The following is a 21,876-nucleotide window of genomic DNA, read 5'->3' on the forward strand; positions in this document are numbered from 1 at the left end:
TACATATTCAATGTTTTATTAAAAAAAGAAGTTATAACAGTTTATTTTATACACAACTATTTATGAGATTATAAGCCTGTTAACAGAGAGCATTTGTCTTTTTGACAAGCATGCCCACTTCACAATGGGAGAGGGAGGGCAAAAAAAAAAAAAAAAAAAAAGGGAAAATAAGATGAAAAAATTAAGACCAGAATGAACTTCTTCAAACAGATCAAAACATAAAACCTTCTGCCTTTTTAAACGCTGCAAGTATCACACAATAGGTACCAAATACATAGTTTTTTTTTTCTGTTTTCTCCCCCCCCCCCTCAAACTTACATGTTCAACGCAGTGTGTGCTTGATAAAAAGGGCCTGATGATGGTAGGAGTGCCTGGAAGGGGTTAGAAAATCCACACAAGCACCAGAAACTGAGTGAAGGTGCGCACTGAGAAGCATGCAACTGCTAAAAGGAGACACAGTCAACACAGCGGAGTGAGAGAGAGAAAGAGGCGGGATCTTTTTGTGCAGACGACTCTTCGGTTGTGCTAACAAAGAGTAGGGGCTTTTGAAGTTTGGCTTAAGCTCCTCGTCGTTTTATCCAGCCGGGTGCGCAGGCGAGCACAGATTACGGTCCTCAACAGCCAAGAAGCTCCAAGATGGGAACCAACATCAGGTCAACACTAGACGCCTTAACGCTCAGCGGATGCAAAGTGCCAGAAAAGTTGAAGTCATTTCTCGTATTTGGGGAAGTCGACCTTATTTTTAACGATTCTTTTCTGGAAACACGCCAACCTCGGCGCTCTCCGGTATAACAATGTCTCTGAAGTAGAGATGCATCCATCAGGCTTTTCCCAGCCACTAAAAATGACCTCCGAGGCCAAAAAAGCAGCGTTGCAAATTGTTTGATAGACATGTTAGTTTTTGAATCCAACGCAAAATGAAAGAATTACAAGATTATCCTCATGGATGCGACAATGAATGTGACTCCAAGTTTGATCCGATTTCAGTTAAACTTAAATAAATGCACCGATGCATTTTTATGACAAAAATGTTCAGTCTTAATTTTAGAAATTTAATTAGGAGGGGAGATTTCAGTATTTGACAATGAGAGAATGACCAAAAGGAAACTTGCAGATTCCAATTTCTGGCTGACCGACTGGTGCATTTCCACTCTAGATGGTTTTAATAGCTTTTGTTTTTTTTTTTTTACTTTTTTTTGTTTGTTTTTTTAAGACGTTTGCATGATAAAATCAGCTTGTATATTAAAAATATATTTTTCCTAGGATGGCCAAGCCAAGTGTCACAAGCCGTACGTAAACTAGAAGGGAACACGTGGAACATCTCGGAAAGGAAAGCTTTCACCAAAAGCCACACAGCTGCAGGTGAGAGAAATTAAAACACCTTAAAAAAAAATAAATAAAAAAATTCTCTTACAAACTGAAAACAAAAGGGATGCCTCTACATTCGAACGAGTGGATGTCCGAGAGCACAAAAACAGCCCGACAGAAGAAAGGCCCGAGCCACATTTCTGCTTTCTGTACAAGTCAGATCTGTCACAAGCGCTACAGCTCAAAAAAATAAAACCTGCCTAGTGTGAAATCGCTGTACAAGCTCGAGTGGGTGCGTCTATACGGTTAGATGAGAGAGTGAAAATAACCCAAGACTAAAGGAACCTAATTTGTAGGTTTACCAAACGACAAACCTATCTATCCTGACGTAACAAAAAATAAACAAAAAAACAGCTCAACAATTCCTGCATGATTTCCAGCTTGCTTTTGTTCTTTAATACCTTCTAGGCGAAACATGGTTAACCACAACGCAGAACAGAAACAAAGATTACTTCAAACATTAGCTATAAGAAAACCTGGAGCGCTCCAGATGAATTTTGTGTCGACGCACAAAGACAACACAATGGACTCGCACCCAGAAAAGAAAAAGGAGGAAGAGTTAAAACGATGTGCTTCTCCAGAATATAACAAGTCGTCTCCATGGCTTCTTAAAAACATGAGTTTTTGCTGAGTTTTTTGATGCAATGATGAGGCACAGAAGAGGAGGGAAGGGGAGCTTAGACTGAAGGTGATGTGATGACTTCCCAGAAAGCATGCATTTTTCATCCTGGGAACCAGAGCTACAAAATATGTCAGTTTTCTGGATTTGCACCAATTTTCACCCTGATCAGCATCAAAAAGTTAATGTTTTGGCTCAAACTGTTTTTTTTTTTTGGGAGGGGGGCGGGTTAGGAAGTCAGAGCCAAAATGCAGTATACAGACACTTTATTTAAAAAAAAAAAAAAAAAAAAACCTCAATATTTTTATCACAAAGTGAACGATTTTTCTTTTTCTTTTAAAGAGTACAGGTAATAAAAGTTTAGGGTAATAGAAACAACTTCTGTTTGCACTTGTAATGTTCTTTCGGCATCATTACTTACCACACTGAGATGTTTTAGTTTAAGGAGACCGATTTCTACATACATTTCCCCCCCGACCTCCAAATGTCTTTTTCTTCTTCTTAGTAAAAGCAGACTGCCTCTTGTTAGGTAACGCAGCACAGGTCAGACCGATTACAAAGGGTATAGAGCGCAGCAGTGGAATGTGAGAAGGACTAACCTGTATGTAGCGACCAAAAAAAAAAAAAAACAAACAAACAAAAAAACAAAAAGCGCTCCTCATTTTCAACCCAAAAACTCAAAGATCATTGGGCCTGGGATGCTTCACAAGTTTAAAACTCCCTTTCATGCTGGTTTTTAGCAACAAGGACAATCTGCTTTCTGACTAATAAGAATAATTTTATTCTAAAAAAAAAAAAAAAAACAGGCCAAAATATAGTTTATATTACAGACTTTTTTTTTTTTTTTTTTTTACTAAATACGCTTAAACCAGATATACCCAGAGCAATCCATGTCACCCTGTAGTCAGACAGGCATTCATTTGTTCTGCAATATCTTGCCTGTTTTTTTTCCCTTTCTTCTTTTAAACACCAAGACGGTCAAAAGACTAAAACAAAAAATATGTAACATCCGACACAGCACTTAAACCGAAACAGACCTTATTATTCCAGACTTTTCTTCTTCATTAGTATATGTTACCAGAGATATGCTTAGCACGTATTCTGCATTCATCGATGAGCGTCTACTGGGGCTGTGTGCCTTAAAATAAGAGTTTTGTAACCTGAATAAAACAGAAGCATCGTTCCCCCCCCCCCTTACTTGCTCTAGTTTGCAACAGTTGTGCGCAACGCAACCAGCACAGCAGAGAGGGACGGTGGAGGGATACGCAGAACGGATTTCGTTTCAAATTTGCAAGCAAAGCCAACTTTTGTCTCAAAAGTTATCAAGTTTTTTTTTTTTACAAATACTGTCTTGGGAGGAAATGGGAGCACTTTTCGCCTTCAAAGAGCAACCCGACACGTTGCCAATTTGCATGGAGGAAAATGACTGTGTCAAATTTAGAAAGAAAGAAAAAAAAAAAAAAAGTCTAAGCAAAGAAACGGGACGCTTCGGGTGGAGGGAGGAATTTTACAACATCGAACAAATGCAGCAGAGATTGTGAACGCTATCGGGGAGAACGACTACAGAGGAGAAGGGGCGTCTGTCAAAACACACCAAAGGCTATATATCCATAAAAATCCTTGTTTAGTCGTAATAATAAAAATAAAAAAATCAACTTGTTTAAATATGAATATTATAAGTCTGCTTTCTCGTGGTTAGGAAATCAAATATAGTCTCTGTGGGGGGTTTGGGGGTTAAAGGAAGGGGAGTGATTGGGAGGGAACCCTTTATTACTACAACTCCATGTCCTGGGCTTCGTCTTCTGAGAAATCAGACATGGAGCTTTCAGATGAAGAGTCACCCGTCCCTTCCTCCTGCTCCTTCAGAGCTTCCTCTGTTGCATATTTCTGAATGTACTCTGGAGAAGAAAAGACAGAAAACAGAGTCACAATTAAATTAAAATAAAAAGAGCAACTTTTCTTTTTTTTTTACTCGTTTAGGATTAACCTTTGATTTTTTGTTTGTACTCCTCTGGCCGATGAAGGTACATGGCAGCTGCGTCGCCGTTAAGGGGGTCGATGGGGTTTGGGTAAGCCAGCAGTTGGGGCAGGAACGATTCAAAGATGTTGGTCAGATCTAGGCATGAAAACAACAACAACAACAAAAAGTTCAGAGTTTGACCACTGCAAAAAGTTCATAGACACTAGAGCTAAACCTAACGGAGAAATTCAAACCCACTTTCTAAGCTACCTTTTTCCTGTCAGACTCTCCCAGCTGAGCTGTAGAGCTCTGAAGCTCCTCCAGAGTAACCAATGGCTTTTTGCATTCTTGTCAGTTCAGATGGATGGCCCTGTCTTTCCAGTTAGGCAACTTATGAAGGTACATTGTTGCACTTAGGGGGATCAAAGTAAAGGGGGATGAACAAAAAAAAAAAAACAATTTTCATTTTTATTTGTAAAACCCATTTAGAAAATCTTGTATAGTTTTCTGCAGTGTTCTATGATTTATCATATAAAGTTTTGTGTGATTTTTTTTAATTTTTTATAAAGTTTGAGTATTTTTTACCTCGATAAGGTGCCGTTTTAAAAATCCGTAAAGTAATGAGATCAAATATTTTTGACTCAACCTTGATTTTTTTTTCATAGCTGGTCTTTTTAGAGAGCCTGCAATTCTCCCCTTCTCCACTCAGTGTCACTGTTGAGTTTGGTCAAATTAAGAGCAGCAGCTTCCCTTGACTTTTCAAAGCAATTAGCGCATTTTAATGCTTTCAATACCTCCTCCTTTGTAGGTAAGCCCTACACACAATTCTCTGGCTATTGGCCTAGTTGAAACACCCTTCTCCAATCTGATCGTCTTCTTCTAGAGATGAGCACCAATTATCAAAGAAACAAACAGAGACTATGAGTCTAAAACTTATCTTTCTATGTGAGCGCATCGGTTGTAATTAACAGAAACTGACACCGAAGCATTGGCTCTTTACATCACTATAGCACCATTTTTCAGTTCAACTGCTGCTTCAGCTCTAGAGAGGCGACATCATGAGAAACTAATCTGGAAGTGTAACGAGAGCAAGCCATCTTAAAGCCGGCAAACAGAGACTCATCTGTCTGAGGTGAACGTTTCCTGACCTTGGCGGGTTACAGCGTTACCTTATTAGTGTTTACTTTCCCCCCCCAGTAAGTAGATTAGGACCCAACAGTGGCTGTCTGGTGTGCTCAAGGGGCTAGCTATCCGTCCCTTTTCACACGGTTTGTGCCACAACAAGTTACTCACATGGGTTTGGGCGGGTCAATTTAATTTAAACACGTACGTCTGTGTAGCCACTTACCATAAAGAGCTGTCCATGTCTGGTTGATGACATCTAAGCACACTGTTCCTGACCTGAAAACCCAGAGGAAAGCAGAGTTGGGAGAATTCTGGTGATGGATATATATATATATATCTACATGCTCAAATATATCAATTATTCCTCACTAATATCAGGGGGAACCGTTTCTTAGCAAGATGCATATAGGATTTCCCTCCTAAAATTCCTCATCTTTACCTCAAATCAAACTTTTACACACTTTGGTATCCCACCAAAACAATGACACCAATCACACATTAAGAATGCATCTACTAGCCAAACATTAAACTTCTGGAATGGCCTTCCCGAAACATCAACCTCACCCGTTTTTAAACTTCTTAAATATGACTGAAAGCGAGGTTTGCACCAGAAATGTCTTTTCAACAAGCTCTTCAGATTCTGGTAGAAGAGTCCAGGTCAACTATTCCGTCAGAATGAAGTTAGGAGTTCGTCAGTGGTGTGGTGTGAGATGCTGTAGGTCTATTTCACCTTTAAATACCTTATCCACCTTATGGGCTGGATTAAGAGTGAATTGGAATCATAAGTTCTTTGAAAAGTGAAGACATGTTAAATAAAAATCAGTTTCTCTCAACCAGAAACGAACCCAATCCGTCTTTGGACCCCAATCTTATAGATAGTGTGGTGTGCTCAAAAGAACATTTCTTAATTAGTGGAACTGTATGGACTTAATGTTTTGTGGACCAGTAATTAATAAGCTTTACAATATAGTAAAAACTAATAGATGTAATGTAATTACAGAGTAAAAAAAAACACAACAAACAGTCAGAACACTAATTTAAACTAATTATAAATATTCGACTCACGCTTCATCAATGTTGGGATGAAAAATCTTGTTCATGAATCCTGAAAGAGCAAAGTGAATTCAGCACAGTCTCGGTTAAAGCTAAACATCGGATGCGTGACGGCAGAGCTCCTACCTATGGATGGCGATTTGAATGGGTATTTATCAGGAAGATCTACTCGCACTTTCCACACGCCTCCCTCGTACGGCGCTGTGCATGACAAGAGGAAAGGAGACGATAAAGGAAGACCAACAAGCACACAAAATTGTCTTACTTCCCTGACGTCCCACCCTTCCCACACTCCAGCAGTCGATTTTCTCCGCTGCGGCCGGGCTTTGCGCTCCCATCTCCATGCCTCTTTTATAGAGTAACGCATTTCAGCCCGCGAGAAATCTTTTCCTTCGAATCATTTCGGGATTATTCGCAGACATCAAAAGAGGAATAAAAGCGACGTTAGCAAGTGTGCTGCTCTCCCAGAATAGCCGTGTGTAACAAGACCCTCGTGTGCTGAAAGTGGGCAGCGACACACACTTGTTACAGCTGGATGACGACGCACATGTACGTCGGCGTCCAGCAGCAGCTGCAACGACGCTTCGCTTGACACAGTTTGGAGTCATCAAGAGGAGCCTCTTCCTCTTTTAACCGATGCATGAGGGGCAGCGTGTGGCAGATGTTGTGAACATAACAAGGAGGAAGTATTTCCTGCAGATGAGGCCGTGGCTCTATTTTGTTTCACACTTTGTAGCCTGAGGTCTGGTTTCAATTCATTTTACATTCCTACCCAGCTGTGCGGAACCTCAGTTTTTCCACACAATAGAATCCCCTGATCTTTTAGGACAGCATTCATTATCGGTGTGTGTGTGTGTGTGTGTGTTCTGGAGATCTGTAACTGAAAAATAACCACATCACTCCACCTAATCAAGCAGCTAACCTAAGATATTCTGCACAGCAAGACCGTGACAACTTCTAAGGGGGGGTTCCACAAGGCGTAATGCTCGGTCCTTTGTTTTCTAGAAATATACATAGCCAATGACGGGGCATTCTGAACTCTGCTTTTTGGTTTTACATCTGTGCTGATGGCACAGCAATTTAGATGTTCTATGTCTACTTCTGTACAAGCTTCTCAGTATCTACAACAGACCTGCAGAGGTATACAAGAACAGCTCTGTCATCGCCAACTTGCTGTAAACACATAAGATCGTGTTAAAAATATAGAGATTTCTTGAGCGGATAACCTTGGAGTTCATGATGAGAATTTCATCTCAGGTCATGCCCGTTTAAAAACTGGTTGATGATAAACGACTGGTTGGAGGAACATTAAAGTGACTAACGAAGCAGAGAACATGTGGCTGAAAACGGAATAAAAATATGAAAATTGCAAAAAAAAAAAAAAAAATCAAGCAGGAATACTTACTTCCTTGTGGGCCATAAAACTTCACTACAAATTCATTGAGTCCACTGAGGATGGTGACTTCATGCTTGCTCTCGATGCTGAAAGGCTGTTAAGGAAAACTGCTTTGTGATCGGACAAACAAAAACAGAACCAGTCAGACCAAAAAGAAAAAAAAAATTAAAAATCAAAAGTCATTCAAATTTGGTTGTATAGGAAAATGAAAAACATCTGAAGTTTGCTTTTCTATTCTCTTCCATGGTTTAACTGCAAGAACACAACAAGTTGCTTAAGTGTATTTTACCCACATTTAGCCCCTTTTTTCCCATTTTAGATTGTGTACCAACAGTTTAAGAAATCTCCAGTAGGAAACATAATCTGATAAACAGAAATATGCAGGAAAAAAATAAACAATATGATTTTATTTGGACGTTAAGCACAAACCACTGGCCTTTTCTCTCTCCTCCCTCCCCCGCAATTATTTTATTTTCGCCCCCACCCCTCCCCTATTCAAGGTTAAAGCTCTTCTGATTATTTAAATTTGATCATTAAATGATTCTTAAAATATGCATCACAGGAGAAAATTATATTACAAGAAATCCAAGTTGTCCTTGAGTTAAGCACAAAATTCACAACAAGAAACCCTCGAGGCTCGAGCTGCAAGAAACAAACATCTGTGAAGCTTATGTTTGCTCAAATTTTAACCATTTTAAATCCCATTTATCCCACCTCCCCATTTTTTTTCCCTGTGGGGCAGAGAGAAGAACCACAAGATGCAAAACAAAAGAATAAGTGAATAAATCAGTCAAGAAACATGTACAACAAGAAAAGACCAAAAACATCAGACACAAGGCGGCAGCGGTGCTTGATTGAGAGCGTACCCCATTAGTAGCGTCACAGATATCGAAGGGTTAAACTGAACTGGAGGTTATTTTAAGCTCCAGTTGAGTCTGCTAAGAGCAGAACGATTCCCTGGCTTCACTAAAGAAATGTGTCACTGTCAGACAGACAGAGGAAGCTTTCTGCTCGGACATGAGCTTAAAGTCGGGGGGGGCGGAGGGGGTCTCTTTCTGATGCGAGTCGAGCGAATTCCAAGAAATACCGATAAATCACAGACACAGAGACATTCGCGTAAAGCAGCAAAAGAAAAAAAAAAAAAACTTCAGGAGCTGATAGAAACCATCCTCCCCCGAGTCACAACTAAAAGCAAAGTGATCACGTGTTGCAGCGCCACCAAGCTCTGTTCTGGATAGAAGCACTTTGGGACATTTATCCAACAGTGAAACCACTGGAGTGAGAGAAAAGCTGCACATACAACGCAGTGGAGAGGGTAGGGGGGGGGGGGGGGGGGATGGGTGGCAACGGTTACACTAGAAGATAACAGTGCGACAAGGTTGGGGGATAAGAATCCATACTGATGATGCTGCAGGTTAACCATTTCAGACTCAAAGTCAGACCCGACCTCATGGTGTAAAAATGGACGCAAATGCTTTGTGTCATCATGATATATGAAAGCATAAGAGGCCTTTACTATATTGTTCGAGAAAATTTGTTAGCCAGTTAAAAAAAAACCCCCAAAAAAACGGCTCCAAGTCTCCAAGTCAAACCTGGGTAAGCTACAGCCTACATTCATAATATTTTGATGTCGAAAGCAAATCCAAATACGCTGTTCTGTTTACGGGACAGAACGTCATATTTTTGGACGTCAAACCCACGTATGCCCCAAACGCAGGTGGTAAAATGATCGTCACTTCAGATACGGTTTAAAAAGAAACTGTGGCTTTTGTCGCCAAAACTTGTGTTTGGGACGAGACGTCTCAAAAGCCAGAGTCTGAGTTCGGCAAAAAATTAAAAGGCGGCATCCCAAAAGTAAACAAATTTAAAAAAAATTTTAATAAATAAATCATTGCAGCCTATACTAAAAAGTTAATTTATGAATTTCATCTTTAAAAATGTTTTTTTTTTTTCTTCTGAGAAAGAGCCCAAGTAGTACAAGGCCTGGGTTCCCCTACTGATATTAAGGGATCATAACCACTGAAATTTTCTGTTATATCATTCCTGATGTCTAAATTAAGTTGTTTTCTAGTCCCAATGCTGTCCTGTCCCACGTGTCACTACAAGCTTCTGGTTAGTTGGCTGAAAGGAAGTGCAATAAATAGCATTTAGGAACAATTTCCTGCCAGAAATAACTAATAGTTTCCTTCAAACTAAAGGAGTGTCATGCATCATTCCTATTCTGGACGGGAAGCTACAAGCGGCTAAGTCGTTTTGGTCAAAACACCTAAAAATATACAACTAAAACAGGGAATTTATACATTTGATTACGTCTCTGTATGATATCAACATAAATGTCAGATGGAATTACTATGAAAGCCATGTTGCATTACCTCAACAACAGCAGGAATAATTGCTGCTGCAGTTTGATTGTTTTCCCCGACGCCCCTTTGAAAAATGTTCAGCTATTACCATGACAACGTAGTATTTTTGACTTGAGCTCGTCACATCCAGAGAAACGACTGCCTGCCCATGCTTTCTTAAGAACGTCCTTCGCTTTGACAGTGAACACAGCTGGACTGGGTACATTCCATCACCTTTACATCATCCCACCAGCAACAAAGCACCACAAATTAACACGACGGCGTGGCGAGCAAGTCTGAACCCGGAGTGATGAATTTTATCTGATCGGAGTCGTCACGTGACCCGGTGCTCTGACTCGTTGGCTTTTAGTTTCAGACGGGGAAGGCTCGAGGCGATCGCTTCTCACAGAGACAAAAATTAACAACGCGTCACTGTTGAAGACGACTGCATTACGCTCCAGAAAGGAATGTGACAGAAATTGGTCAAAAGAAGAAAAAATAAATAAAAATAAGCCTCTCGTTTCTACAGCTGCTGGTAGAGCGGCTTCAGAAGGCGGGGATGGACGTACGCCGGGCGGAGCGTTACCAAAACCTGGGTTTGGATGCACGCTAAATGAGTTTCTCTAAAAGACATGCATGCTAGAATAACCTGAAGATTGAAAAAAATAAATTAATAAATGTGCACAAACTGAATCTTATGATGTTTTATTAAAGCTCTTTCGTGGTTCCCCATCTTCGCATAACACCTGTCCATCCCCCAACTTGGATTAGTACACATCATAATCTGAGGACAGTACCAGGTCAATATCTTTTTATATACACAAGCATAATCTAACACACAGGGGTCAGTCAAACCAGCAGTAGCAGCAACACACACACACACACACACACACACACACACACACACACACACACCTGGGAAAGACTTCAAACACTATTTCGCACATGGAAACCAGAATATAAAGTAGTTTGAAGCGTTTTGCATGTAAGCTTACCTACTCAAGATTTAAATATATATATAGTTGGATTGGAGCCAGTTAGTTGCACTTAATTTTATTCAGGGGGGTTTAGAGTAAAAGGGGTTGAACACGAAAGGCCTGTCAGGCTTATTTCCGACTGAGTGGATTTCAAAACCACAAATCACCTTCTCTCCACTTCACTACGACTGTATTCGTCTGTCACGTCAAAACCCGATAAAACACGCTCAGTTTTGTGGTTCCGACATGAATTATGAATAGATTAAGCCCGATCGCGTTTCCTAATGTACTTTCGGTTTGTTTGCGGAGCGCATCGTCAGCCTGATGCGTAAATATATTCGGTAAATGGCATTTTCGGCTGCGGCGCAGACATGTTTGTTGTTCTTCTGGCCCTTCCAGGCCGCTATCCCCGTTTGACCCCGGGATCAAAATATCACATCCCGCTCGACCTCTTTCCAAGTAGGGAAAAATAAACATGACGGTGAATTATAAACAGCTCGCTGTCAAACAATGTGGTGTCATAGGCACTCAAACATCTCGTCCTTGGAGACGGTGTTTGTTGAACTCGTAGCAGGAAAGCGTTTCAAAGTTTCACAACCCTTTTCTCCGCTTTGTGCGCGAGCAGCGGGGAGGCAGGAAAACACCGCTCTGCTTCCTTGTTTTGTTCAGCTTTTACAGAAGGAGATGATGCCTTCAAAAAAAGAGGGGAAAAAAAAGCGGTTTTTGAAAGTTAATTCGGTAGCGTTATAATCTTCATACATTAAAGAGAGAAAAAGATATCAAAGTTGGAAAAACAAAACAGCCTGCAAAGTTTCTGAAGATTTCTAGATTTTTCTGCCGAGCTTTTCATTCAGTGAATCGGATTGCAAGATATTTTTCAGTTTGGGCTTTTTATGTTTCACAAATCATCAGAGAACACAATTCTGAAGTCTGAATCAATTCTATAATAAAAGACATTTCTACTTTATAGACCAAATTAGATCTAGTTTATTGTAAAATCTATAATACTTGTCCTAATTAAATCATTTGTGTATGAGCTCACTATGAATACAGAATATGTCAAGCGTGGTTTGTGATCTACAGTATTTAGGCTTTGGACCTGGCACCTAAACCAGGCCCAGTTCAAAGGGGGACTAATTTCTTATATTGTGTGTGAGCACACAGATGACTAAAAAGGCTGCAGAAAGGAGTGTGAGTGAAACTTTTTAAAGAAGAAACAAGAAAGGTTCAACAGACAGAGAGAAGCAGAGAGCAAGTTTTATAGTAGAGATGAGGAACTCTGCACCAGAGACCTCCGTTTCACTTTCTCTGCCTCAAACTCAACTTGAAGCAAGACTTCACAATGAAAAAAAAAAAAAAACCTTGAAGATGAAAGGCAGGAAACACAGAGGCTGTCACTGGGGTGTGAGCGACAGGTAGGCTTCCTCCACAAAAACAGAAACTAGAACTACACAGAGTAAAAAAAAAAAAAGAAGAAATCCTTAAAAACGTTCCAATCTATGCAATTCTAAAACTTCTGACAAGAACAGAAACGCCAGAATATACATCTGAAAACCAACAACCTTCAACATCTGTAATAAATAAAACTATTCTTTCAGTGGCGTTGCAGAAACGAGAGCCTACGGAAGTTTCATTTTGAATATTTAATTCGGAGATTATTGGTTTGCAATCGCTTTGCATGCACGCTGCTCCGTTTAAAGTCCAATCCTGCATTCAAATAATGCCTGTTTGTGCGTTCAACTTTGTATGTGACCGAGCAAAGTAGATTACTGCGCGACGACACACGCCGAGCATGGCGCCTGAGAAACCCCAGGTCGAGCCCCGAGCGGCGCATGGCTGCCGAGCGACGGGCCTGGACGTTGCTGTGGGAACGAGATTAAACCAGATCAAAGCCAAACACACCGTTTCATCCTGCCCCCCCCCCCTTGCAATTATCAACAACAAACTTCAGTGACCCATGACTCCATTCTCATCTCGTATCACTGACATTAACATTAGCCACAAAGCAGTTTAATCCATCACATTTGTCCAGGAGAAACAGTGTTATTTAACAAATTTTACTATTAATTTCGAAAAGAAATACCGCCAAGAGTGCCAAAGTCTATTGAATCGGCAACTTCGGAAATTTCTCTAACTTTTTTTAATGCATCTTGGGGTCTTAAATACTCCAAGCGCATAAAGTTAAGTACTTATCTATAGCGCCACATATATTGGTCCTCCGGTAAAAAAAAAAAAAAATGTGTAAAACCTTTCATTATGAATGATTGTTAGAAGCAGAAGCTCACACTTTGATTTTCTAAAGAAAAAAATAAATAAAAAAATTGAAAATCAAAGAAATCCATTTGTACATTTTTCTAGTTGAGGAAAAAAACGTTATGAAATTATAGCTTATAATTTCATAATTATAACCACTTACTGCTTTATGTGCTTGTTGGATGGGTTTTATTATGATTAAAGAATTAAAATACAAAGTCAGTTATCAGCACCTACATGTGATCTGAGCTTTAATATATTGCAGTTCACATGCTCCCTAGCTTATAGTTTGCGCTTCGTTTGCTGTAACAATTTCGGAAATCACAAGATGCTCCAGCAGCCACATTCATTTATCATACGAAACACTCCTACATTTATTCATTAATCAACCCAGAAATAAACCAGTCAGTCGAAAAGCCCAACACTTTGACAAATTCTCATCAGGCAGTTACACAGCCACTCACTTCTTAACACAATGCATCAACAAGGGTGGGAAAACCAAGGACTATTCGGTTAGCTTAGCTGGGCTAGCATATAACTCAATTGATTAGTCGGTGGATACTGGCTTTATTACAACTGTGCATGTCAACTACCACTGAAGGAGTTCTACAAGGTGTAATTCTTGATCCCTTTCGTTTTCACTACATGCAAATAATCCAGGATAGAGATTCCCATGCACTTTACTAACTGCTGATGAGAACATGAACAGTTCTGTCACCTAAAATTTGGCTTTTCATGGGTTTTTTTCCGCTGACTGAAATAGAACTCATTCTTCTCTCGCTGACAAGATAGATAAGTTCAGCTGTCGAATAGCAAAAATAAATAATATTCTGCACAATAAGCATTTTTTATTTGGAAACTACTTCTAAATTTAAGTAACTTTGGCTTGTAGATTATAGTATAGTGTTACTGTACCCGTCATATTTGACCCGTGTACAAGAATTATCAGTGAGCTTTAGTGAAAAAGAAATCTGCATAGTACGTCTAAATATCATGGCTGCAAAACTGGATGACTCATGACTAGTACAAACTTTTTTTTTTTAATCCAACAAACTTTAAGGGTTGTTGAACTGCTGTTGAAAGTTGGTGAAATTCATTCAAAACAAAAGAAAAAGGTTTCTCTCTCATTTCAGAGTGAAACTCTTATATCCGGATTCATTACACGGTTTCATTTCTAAAGCCTTTATTTATTGTAATGTTGATCAATGTGGTTTACAGATGACGGAAACCTGAATTTGTGTCTTTCAGAAAAAAAAGAGATTAAAAAACAAACAATATTTTTAGACACGAATGTCAAGTTTCTGAGAAGCATGTTCATTTCCATGCCCTCGACCAGCCCATTGCTCTGCTGAGGTGTAATGGAAGCTCGGGTTGCTCTGATAGCGGCTTTCAGGTCATCTGCCCTGATGGGTCTTATGTTTCTCATCTTCCCCCTTAACAAAGCCTCAGAGATTCTCTTTGGGGTTCAAGCCAGGTGACTTTGCAGGCCAATCAAGCGCAGTGATACTATGGTCACTGAAGCAGCTTTTAGTACCTTTATCAGTGTGGACAGGTGCACAGTCCTGCTGGAAAATGAAACCAGAATCTACTCGTCAGCAGGAAGAAACATTAAGATGAGCGTGTTGACTGAACCTCAGCAACCTAGATCATCATCGATGACTGGAAACGTTACACTCGACTTCAAGCAACATGGAATCTCTTCCTCTGGACTCTGGTGTCTTTTTATTTACCAAACAAAATGCAAACTTAACTGTCATCTGAAAAGACACTTCTGGTGTCCCTGGTTCAGAGGTGGCTTGACAAAGAATGCAACTTTTTCCTTCCGCTCAATTTTCTACGACTCTACTTTGATACAGCCCTCTGAACAACCAGCTTTTGAGGCTTTCCCTCCCTGTGGAAGATATCAGTGACTGGTCATCTGTCCTTCATTGATGCAGTTTGTTTGCATTGCGATTATAGAAACACTAAAATACATGACAAATGTGTTTCTGATTGAGTGAACATGACGGCAAGAATTCCTCCTTCCGCACATACATATGTAGCATCCTCTATTACACCAGACCTACACAAGAGAGCCTCCAGTGTTTACCACAAATTAATAACAAAAGCTTCCACTCAAACTGAGTGCATTTTACTAATGTTTAAACATCTCAAGTTTGGCATTTCAGAACAAAACTGCAGCTTAAACCGACCTGCTCTCAAAGCTTTCAGCTCCTTCTGACACTTTCGGTGTCTGAATACTGATGGTGGGGCCAGCATGTGTGGGCTGCGCAGAAGAAATCCTTGCAGCAGGTTTTACATATCAATGGACACATGGCTCCAAAGGCCTGACTCACTCAGATCCACATGTAAATGTCTGGCAGATGAAGTGGTGCACTCACTTTAAAAGGTTGGATGGGAAATACATTTTGCTTTGAAAAAGGTCAATAAAACAGACCTATGGAGACTTTTTTTTTTATTTTTTTTACACAAGACATGAACTACTGACTTAAAATTAAGATGAGGGGAACTCTTTAGCAGTAAAAGTACAAATGTAAAAAAGCAGAATAATGCACCTGAGATAACCTAAAAAAAAATAAAAATAAAAATACCTCAACACCAAAAAAAATAAATTAATTAAATAAATCTCCTTTTGCAATGCAGATTTGCCTTCCATTAGATGAAAGCCCAAATACATTGAAGGCTACCTCCCAGAGAGCGAGCTGAAGCAGCACAGAAATGATCAGGCCAAGTTCTTTGTCTTCACTGCTGAGAGATGAGAGCCCACCCACCGCAATCAAATGTGAATCCTTCAGCTGCTCCTCCTCTCAGCCCTTCACTAAATCAACAGTCTATTTACAGCTACAGCACGCAGGGGCCCGTCCGTGCGTGTGTGTGCGCGCGCACGCGAGTCTCGGCCGTGTGCGCGCAGGAACAAATGGCATGATCATTAATGAACACAAAACTGAGCCAGGGCAGGAGACACAACGGGCCGAATCTGAGGCGACAGCCTAATGAGGAAACCTCAGACAAGGTTTGCTGTCTGGAGTGAGAACGACAAAAGGAGGATTTCCAGCTGTGTAATGAGGGAACGGCTAACCTGATATTCAAAGTAGTGGTGAAAAAAAAAATACAAAATTTTATATATATAAATGCAGTGTTCATTTTATCAATTTCTTCCAGACAAGAAGTGAACAGCAGCTGATTAAAAAGATGGGGCGTGGACGTTGTGGACGTTGATAAGGGTCTTTACGTAAATACATTTTCAACATTCAGACAAATTCATTTAGAAGGTAATAAAATAACAAAACAACAACAAAAAAACATGATGGTTACACTCATGCATGGAAAAGACTGGCTAAGCTACCCTAGTGCCAAAAAAAAAAAAAAAAAAAAAGGCGAAACAATAAGGAAGTTCAGTCCATCTGTTTTTCTGCGGGAACTCAGCCATGCGTGCAGGAAGCGTCACTGTAAGCACAGTGGGCTTAACGCCGAGGGGCTCACATCTCCTCCAAGTGAAGGAGACCGGCTCCTGCACCCACAAAGTAAGACTGTCAATCAAAGTGGGGACCTGTTTAGACAATAGCTTTGTTCAAAAGTCAGCCAGGCTATTCTGTTAGACCTATTAAACAACCAATAAGTATAAAATATATATATATATATCACAGACAGACTGATTCAAGATATTTACAGTTATACCAATTTTAAAAAATTGGTGAACTGCATAAAAAGAGGAAACCAGTCAAATAATGTTTACTACATATGCAAAGAAAAAAAAATGTTTTCCTTTAATACTAGGAAGCACACGTAGGGTAACAGTTTGCCCTACAGTTAGTGCCTGAAGCAAGTTTGGGATAGAGAGAAGTGAGCGTCATGTTGAAACTGCAGGTTTTTCTAACGTAGTTGCAGCAAAACTAGCTTAAGCATTAAGAAATAAAATGTAAAACTATTCCTGGGGCTGGTTTTAATCGCTGAAAAAAACAAACAGCCAAGTCAGTGAGAAGTAAATTGAATGTAATCATTTGAATAGAGAGGAAATAATAAGAAGTATTGTTCATTTTGTAGCCATTCCGCTTTCTGGGCAAGTATGTGGCGACAGCGGAGAGAAAGAATAAACCCAGAGTCACCATAAAGGTCTAACGTACCAGTTATGATACTCAGAAAATATTATAAACATTTTGTTAAAAGCATCAAATACAACAAAGCTTCATTTCAAAACATTCATGGTCGTTACTTCTTGTATCAGACTTAAAGGGTAAATAAAGAAACTCATGACACCCTACAGTGTATCCCATCTTTGTTGTCTGAATTTTTCCCACCTTTCAAACTTCTTCTATTTTTTTTTCACCCACTTAAATGCTGTGAAGCTATCCCACTCCATCTAAAAACGCTAAATCTGCTTCAACTCCAGCTTCTCTCAAATCAGTCGCTCGTTCAGGAAAGAGCAGAAAACTGCTGGTAATTCCCTTCAGCAGGCCGCGTTCAGTTTGTCCAGTGCAGCGATAATGGCGTGGGGGGATGCTGGGGGGGGGAGAGCGTGGAGGTGGAGGTCCGATTAGCCGCCTGTGAGACTGGGTGACACGTTCTGACACAGCAGCAGGAGGTGGAGGTCACAGGGGCTCCTGTAAATGGGGAAACACAAAAGAACGGCGCGCTGATGCCGTCCGGATGTCTCGTTACCGGAGCACAATGGGGCCAAAAGCGGAGAGCAGATAAAGCTCAGGAGTGGGGATTCAACTTAAACGGGGAAGGATGGAGGGTAGTTAATAAAAGAAATGCAGAAAATGAGCTGATGTGGAAGAGAGAAAGAGAGAGGAAAAAAAGCTGCCATATTATGTGGCGTTAATATGATGGATACTAGGGTAGCAGAAATATGCAGGACCCCTCCCCAATAAATCCCAATAGTCCTGAATATGAATTATAACTGGCCATGCTTCATGGAACTCCTCTCCATTCCACGCTGCAATCATAGTTGAATCCTGCCAATACACACTCACACACCCTTTTCATGGTATGAAGATTTAAGAAATGGAAAGTCTGAAATGTATACGTGCTTAACAAAAAAAATAAAAAGTCTGAGATCGAGCTCGTCAGGCCTCCTTTGTCAAACTTCGTTTACCAATCAGTGCTGATACATTAATAAATCTCCACAATGTTGCATAGCAAACAAAACCTTAATTATAAAAAGTGGAAGGTAATTTAAAAACTAAAAAAAAATTTGCAAAGAAAAATAGCAAAACAAGATTAAGAGCCCAAATATAATTCAGCCTTCGGAAGACACACACAGGTAAGTAATGTAACTATATCCAAGCTGAGAACATCTCACTAACCTCTGTTCAAGACAATCAGGAAGACAGCCTGTGCTGAAAATATAAACTTCTTGAGTGTAAAACATTGCAACAAAAGCCAGCATCCTCACAGTAGAACACGGTGGCGGCAGTGTCATGCTTCAGCGGAGCCTGGAGCTAAAAAGAGGTTGACCTTCCAGCAAAGCAACGACCCTAAACAACCCACCAGAGCTCCGACACAATTATTAATATCAAAGCGTGTTCGTATGCAAGAAAGGCTCAGTCAAAGTCCTGACTTAAATTCAACCGGAAGTCCGTACAGGATCTAAAACCGATGCTCAGGAATGCTCTTCGCCCGGTTTTAATGAGGTTGAGCCATTTTTCAAAAAGAGTATTGGCTCAAAAACCAAACTTTCATTCCAAATGATAATTATGTCATATTTTATGTTGCATCCTTCAGTAATGAAGCAAAATGTAAAAAGAAGTCACCGAGTAAGTTTCAGCTATAACATGGATCAACATTTGTTTAGCTGGATTTTAACCAGCCACTTTAGCATCCTTTGACACAAATGTGACCATCAACACATACAAGAGAGAAAGCTACAGCTAATCCCGCACAACAGGCTGAACCTAAAGCTCTTTGCAATGTCAGTCTGCACAGATCCTCACTGAAGAACACCGTGTTCCAGAGAAGTTCAAGAGCAACATGGAATGTATAACTGGGGGTGGGGGGGGGGAGAGTTACACAGGTCGAGATTCAGAATGAACACCTTTTGCTGCTCAAGGCTAAACGTCTTTGTAAAAAGCTGCAAAAGAACAGAAAGAAGCTTTGGGCAAAATTTGGAACCGAGCAAAGCAGCTATGAGCTTATAAATATATATATCTATATATATATAGATATATATAAAAAACAAATTAAAAAGCTAATTTTCGTCAATCTTAGGACAAAAAAAAAAAAGAAAACAAGCTTTAAACCAATGATGTTGCACGCTGAGGTCTTTCTGAGATTTATGATGGCAAATTCCCTCATGGCCTCCGCTCCAGATTCTTAACTCTCTCTGGCGCTCACCGCAAATTAATTCATGCAACCTCTCTGAAGCCATCTTAAAAGTGGTGTGAGTTTCAGGCTTCAGTTACACCCACGGAGGGGAGCAGATAAGCGGCACAGAAAGGCTTCAGCTGCAAAGTTGTTTTTTTTTTTTTTGCTTTCTGAGAATCCAAACAGAGTGAGGTAGACTGCTTTAATTCTGACACGCACACACACACACACACACACACACACAAAAAACCCGAAACCTAGAGGCGGTGAATCCCACGTTTTAGTCTGGCATTTAAAACACACGCTCGCCTTCTTGAACACTTGCTGCTGACCGCTATAACGCTGAATGCTCTGCTAAAAAAACACAGCTCATTGTGCAGAGCTGAGCAGGTGGCAAACAGCAAATCTGCTCCAGCCTGTCAGTCGGGCAGCTGAATGAGGAGAGCGGCTGTACAACTACTGCAAGGTTTTATGCACTGAGGGGGGGAAAAAAAGAAAAAGACAGAGAAGTCTTACTGTCTGTTTCACTCGTCTGTCACAGCTGCAATAAACACATTGGGTGTCAAGTAGGGGAAGCAAAAAAAACAAAACAAAACAAAAAAAAGACTTGCTCCAACAAGCGCAGTTTCTCATAAGCAAATGCAACAAAATGCCTCAGGGAGTAGGCCAAAATTAGAGGAACATGTTTGATGTGTGTACTTTTGGACTGAAGAAACACACAGCTGAGTAACAGCGTACGGGTTTCCACACGGCTACGATTTTACAAATTACAATGTTTTTTTTTTGTTTTGTCTCGTTTGTTTGGTTTAAAGAACAAGCCCGAAAAATGTAGCTCTGTGTGGGATTCTGGTCAACAGCATCAAGCTGATTAGCTTGCATTCTTATAAAAAAAATAAAAAAAAAGTATGGCAGATGAGTAACTTCTGACAGATTTCAACAAATTCTGAAGCAAACATCAACTAGACCATATGGATGTTTTAACTACTTGGTCATTCCCATCTGTCCTGGTCCAATATGTATGTATATATATATATATATATATTTAAAACTTCTGTGTATTTTGTGGTTTATAAATGTTCTTGAAATCCAAGCAGTGTTCTTACATGTTGCACATTTTGAAATTGTAAGGACTATTACAGTTCGATGTACTGTGCAGCTCTAAGGGAAGATTAGGAGAAACTGTAAGATCCACAGCTAAGGTGAGAGAAAATCTATATATATATATATATATATGTATATTTTTAAAGGACGATATTAGTCATGCTATTCACAAAAGCCGGACTTTGAGGAAACGTCGCAAGATTAAAAAAAAAAAAAAAAAAAAGAAGAAAAAGCCACTGCTGTAAAGATAGCAATAGGAAGTTCCAACTGCAGTTTAGGGAAGAATGTGAGACCAAGACTGAACTTTCTGGCCAATACAGCAGACGACTAGTAGTACTCCACATAAGCCTGAACACAACAGTCCATGTGGTGAAAAATGGTGGTGGCAGCATCGTGCTGAGGGGGGATGCCCGTCTTCAGAAGGGACATGGGAGTCAGTCAAGAAGCTGGATGGATGGAAATACAAAGCAGTCCTGGAAAACAACCAGGAAGAGGTTGCAAAAGTCATGAGACTGAAGTGATTCAAAAGTCCAGAACTAAATCCAATTGAGAATCTCTGGCAAGACTTGAATATTCATATCTGACTGAGAGGTTGTGAAGCAGAATTGGCAAATATTCCAATCTCTAGACAGTTCGTAACAGAGATGTACAGCACTAACCGCATCACGAGCAGCTTAATGTACAGATGCCCTATCATCAAACTTATACTTGAGAGGAAAAAAAAACCCAAAAATTTGAAAACTACATATAGCTTTCTTTCCTCTTCACAATTACACAATAATTCATCCTGATCTGTGGCATCATAAAATCCCCATAAAACACTGACGGTTATGGTTGGAATATGAGAAAGTGTGAGTATGCTAGTCAGAACTTGCTATGCGGGGGTGGGAATTTTTTTTGGCTAAAATAGCAAAAATAAAAATAAATAAATCATTTAAAAATATATATCATCAAGTCATTTATGTTATACAGAGCCAACAAACTACATATAAACACGGTCTGGTTGATTCCACAGAAAAGCCTGGGTGGTAGCTTTAAAGTTAAAACAGAAATATATTAAAATAATTTTTTTTTTTTTTATCATATTCTGCCCCCTTTTCTTGATAAATCTGTTAAACCTGTTTGGGCAACCTTCCCTTACTGATTTCATTTGACCAGCCCACTTCAAACCCCTTATTTGACTAAGCTTCACTGCCATCCCATCAGCTGTTCTAAGTCCCTCCCCCTTGTGGTTTCCGGATAGTAACAGGCTGCCCAATCACTTAGCTGGTTTTTTTTTCACTGTGCTGGAACAAAAACAACAAAAAGAGGGGCTACCAGTTCATAATGTTCACGAACAATTTATGGGGCTGGAAATGTGTTTTGTTGTTGCTCTG

General features: G+C 40.0%; 1 protein-coding gene across 2 annotated transcripts in view; it reads right to left on the reverse strand.

Moving 5' to 3' along the window:
* ube2h (ubiquitin-conjugating enzyme E2H (UBC8 homolog, yeast)) overlaps positions 1 to 21,876 on the reverse strand; it is a 26,426-nt gene continuing 4,550 nt past the window's right edge. For both annotated transcript variants that reach the window (XM_008400680.3, XM_008400681.3), the window contains 6 exons: positions 7,531 to 7,607; positions 6,252 to 6,326; positions 6,138 to 6,177; positions 5,296 to 5,348; positions 3,975 to 4,103; positions 1 to 3,885 (listed from right to left, as the gene is read on the reverse strand). In XM_008400680.3, coding sequence (XP_008398902.1) covers positions 3,761 to 3,885; positions 3,975 to 4,103; positions 5,296 to 5,348; positions 6,138 to 6,177; positions 6,252 to 6,326; positions 7,531 to 7,607 — 499 coding nt within the window. In that variant the 3' untranslated portion in view covers positions 1 to 3,760. The remainder of the gene's footprint in view (positions 3,886 to 3,974; positions 4,104 to 5,295; positions 5,349 to 6,137; positions 6,178 to 6,251; positions 6,327 to 7,530; positions 7,608 to 21,876) is intronic.

This window comes from Poecilia reticulata, chromosome 23 (assembly GCF_904066995.2).
Source record: "Poecilia reticulata chromosome 23, P_reticulata-male-v2, whole genome shotgun sequence".
Taxonomy (NCBI): domain Eukaryota; kingdom Metazoa; phylum Chordata; class Actinopteri; order Cyprinodontiformes; family Poeciliidae; genus Poecilia; species Poecilia reticulata.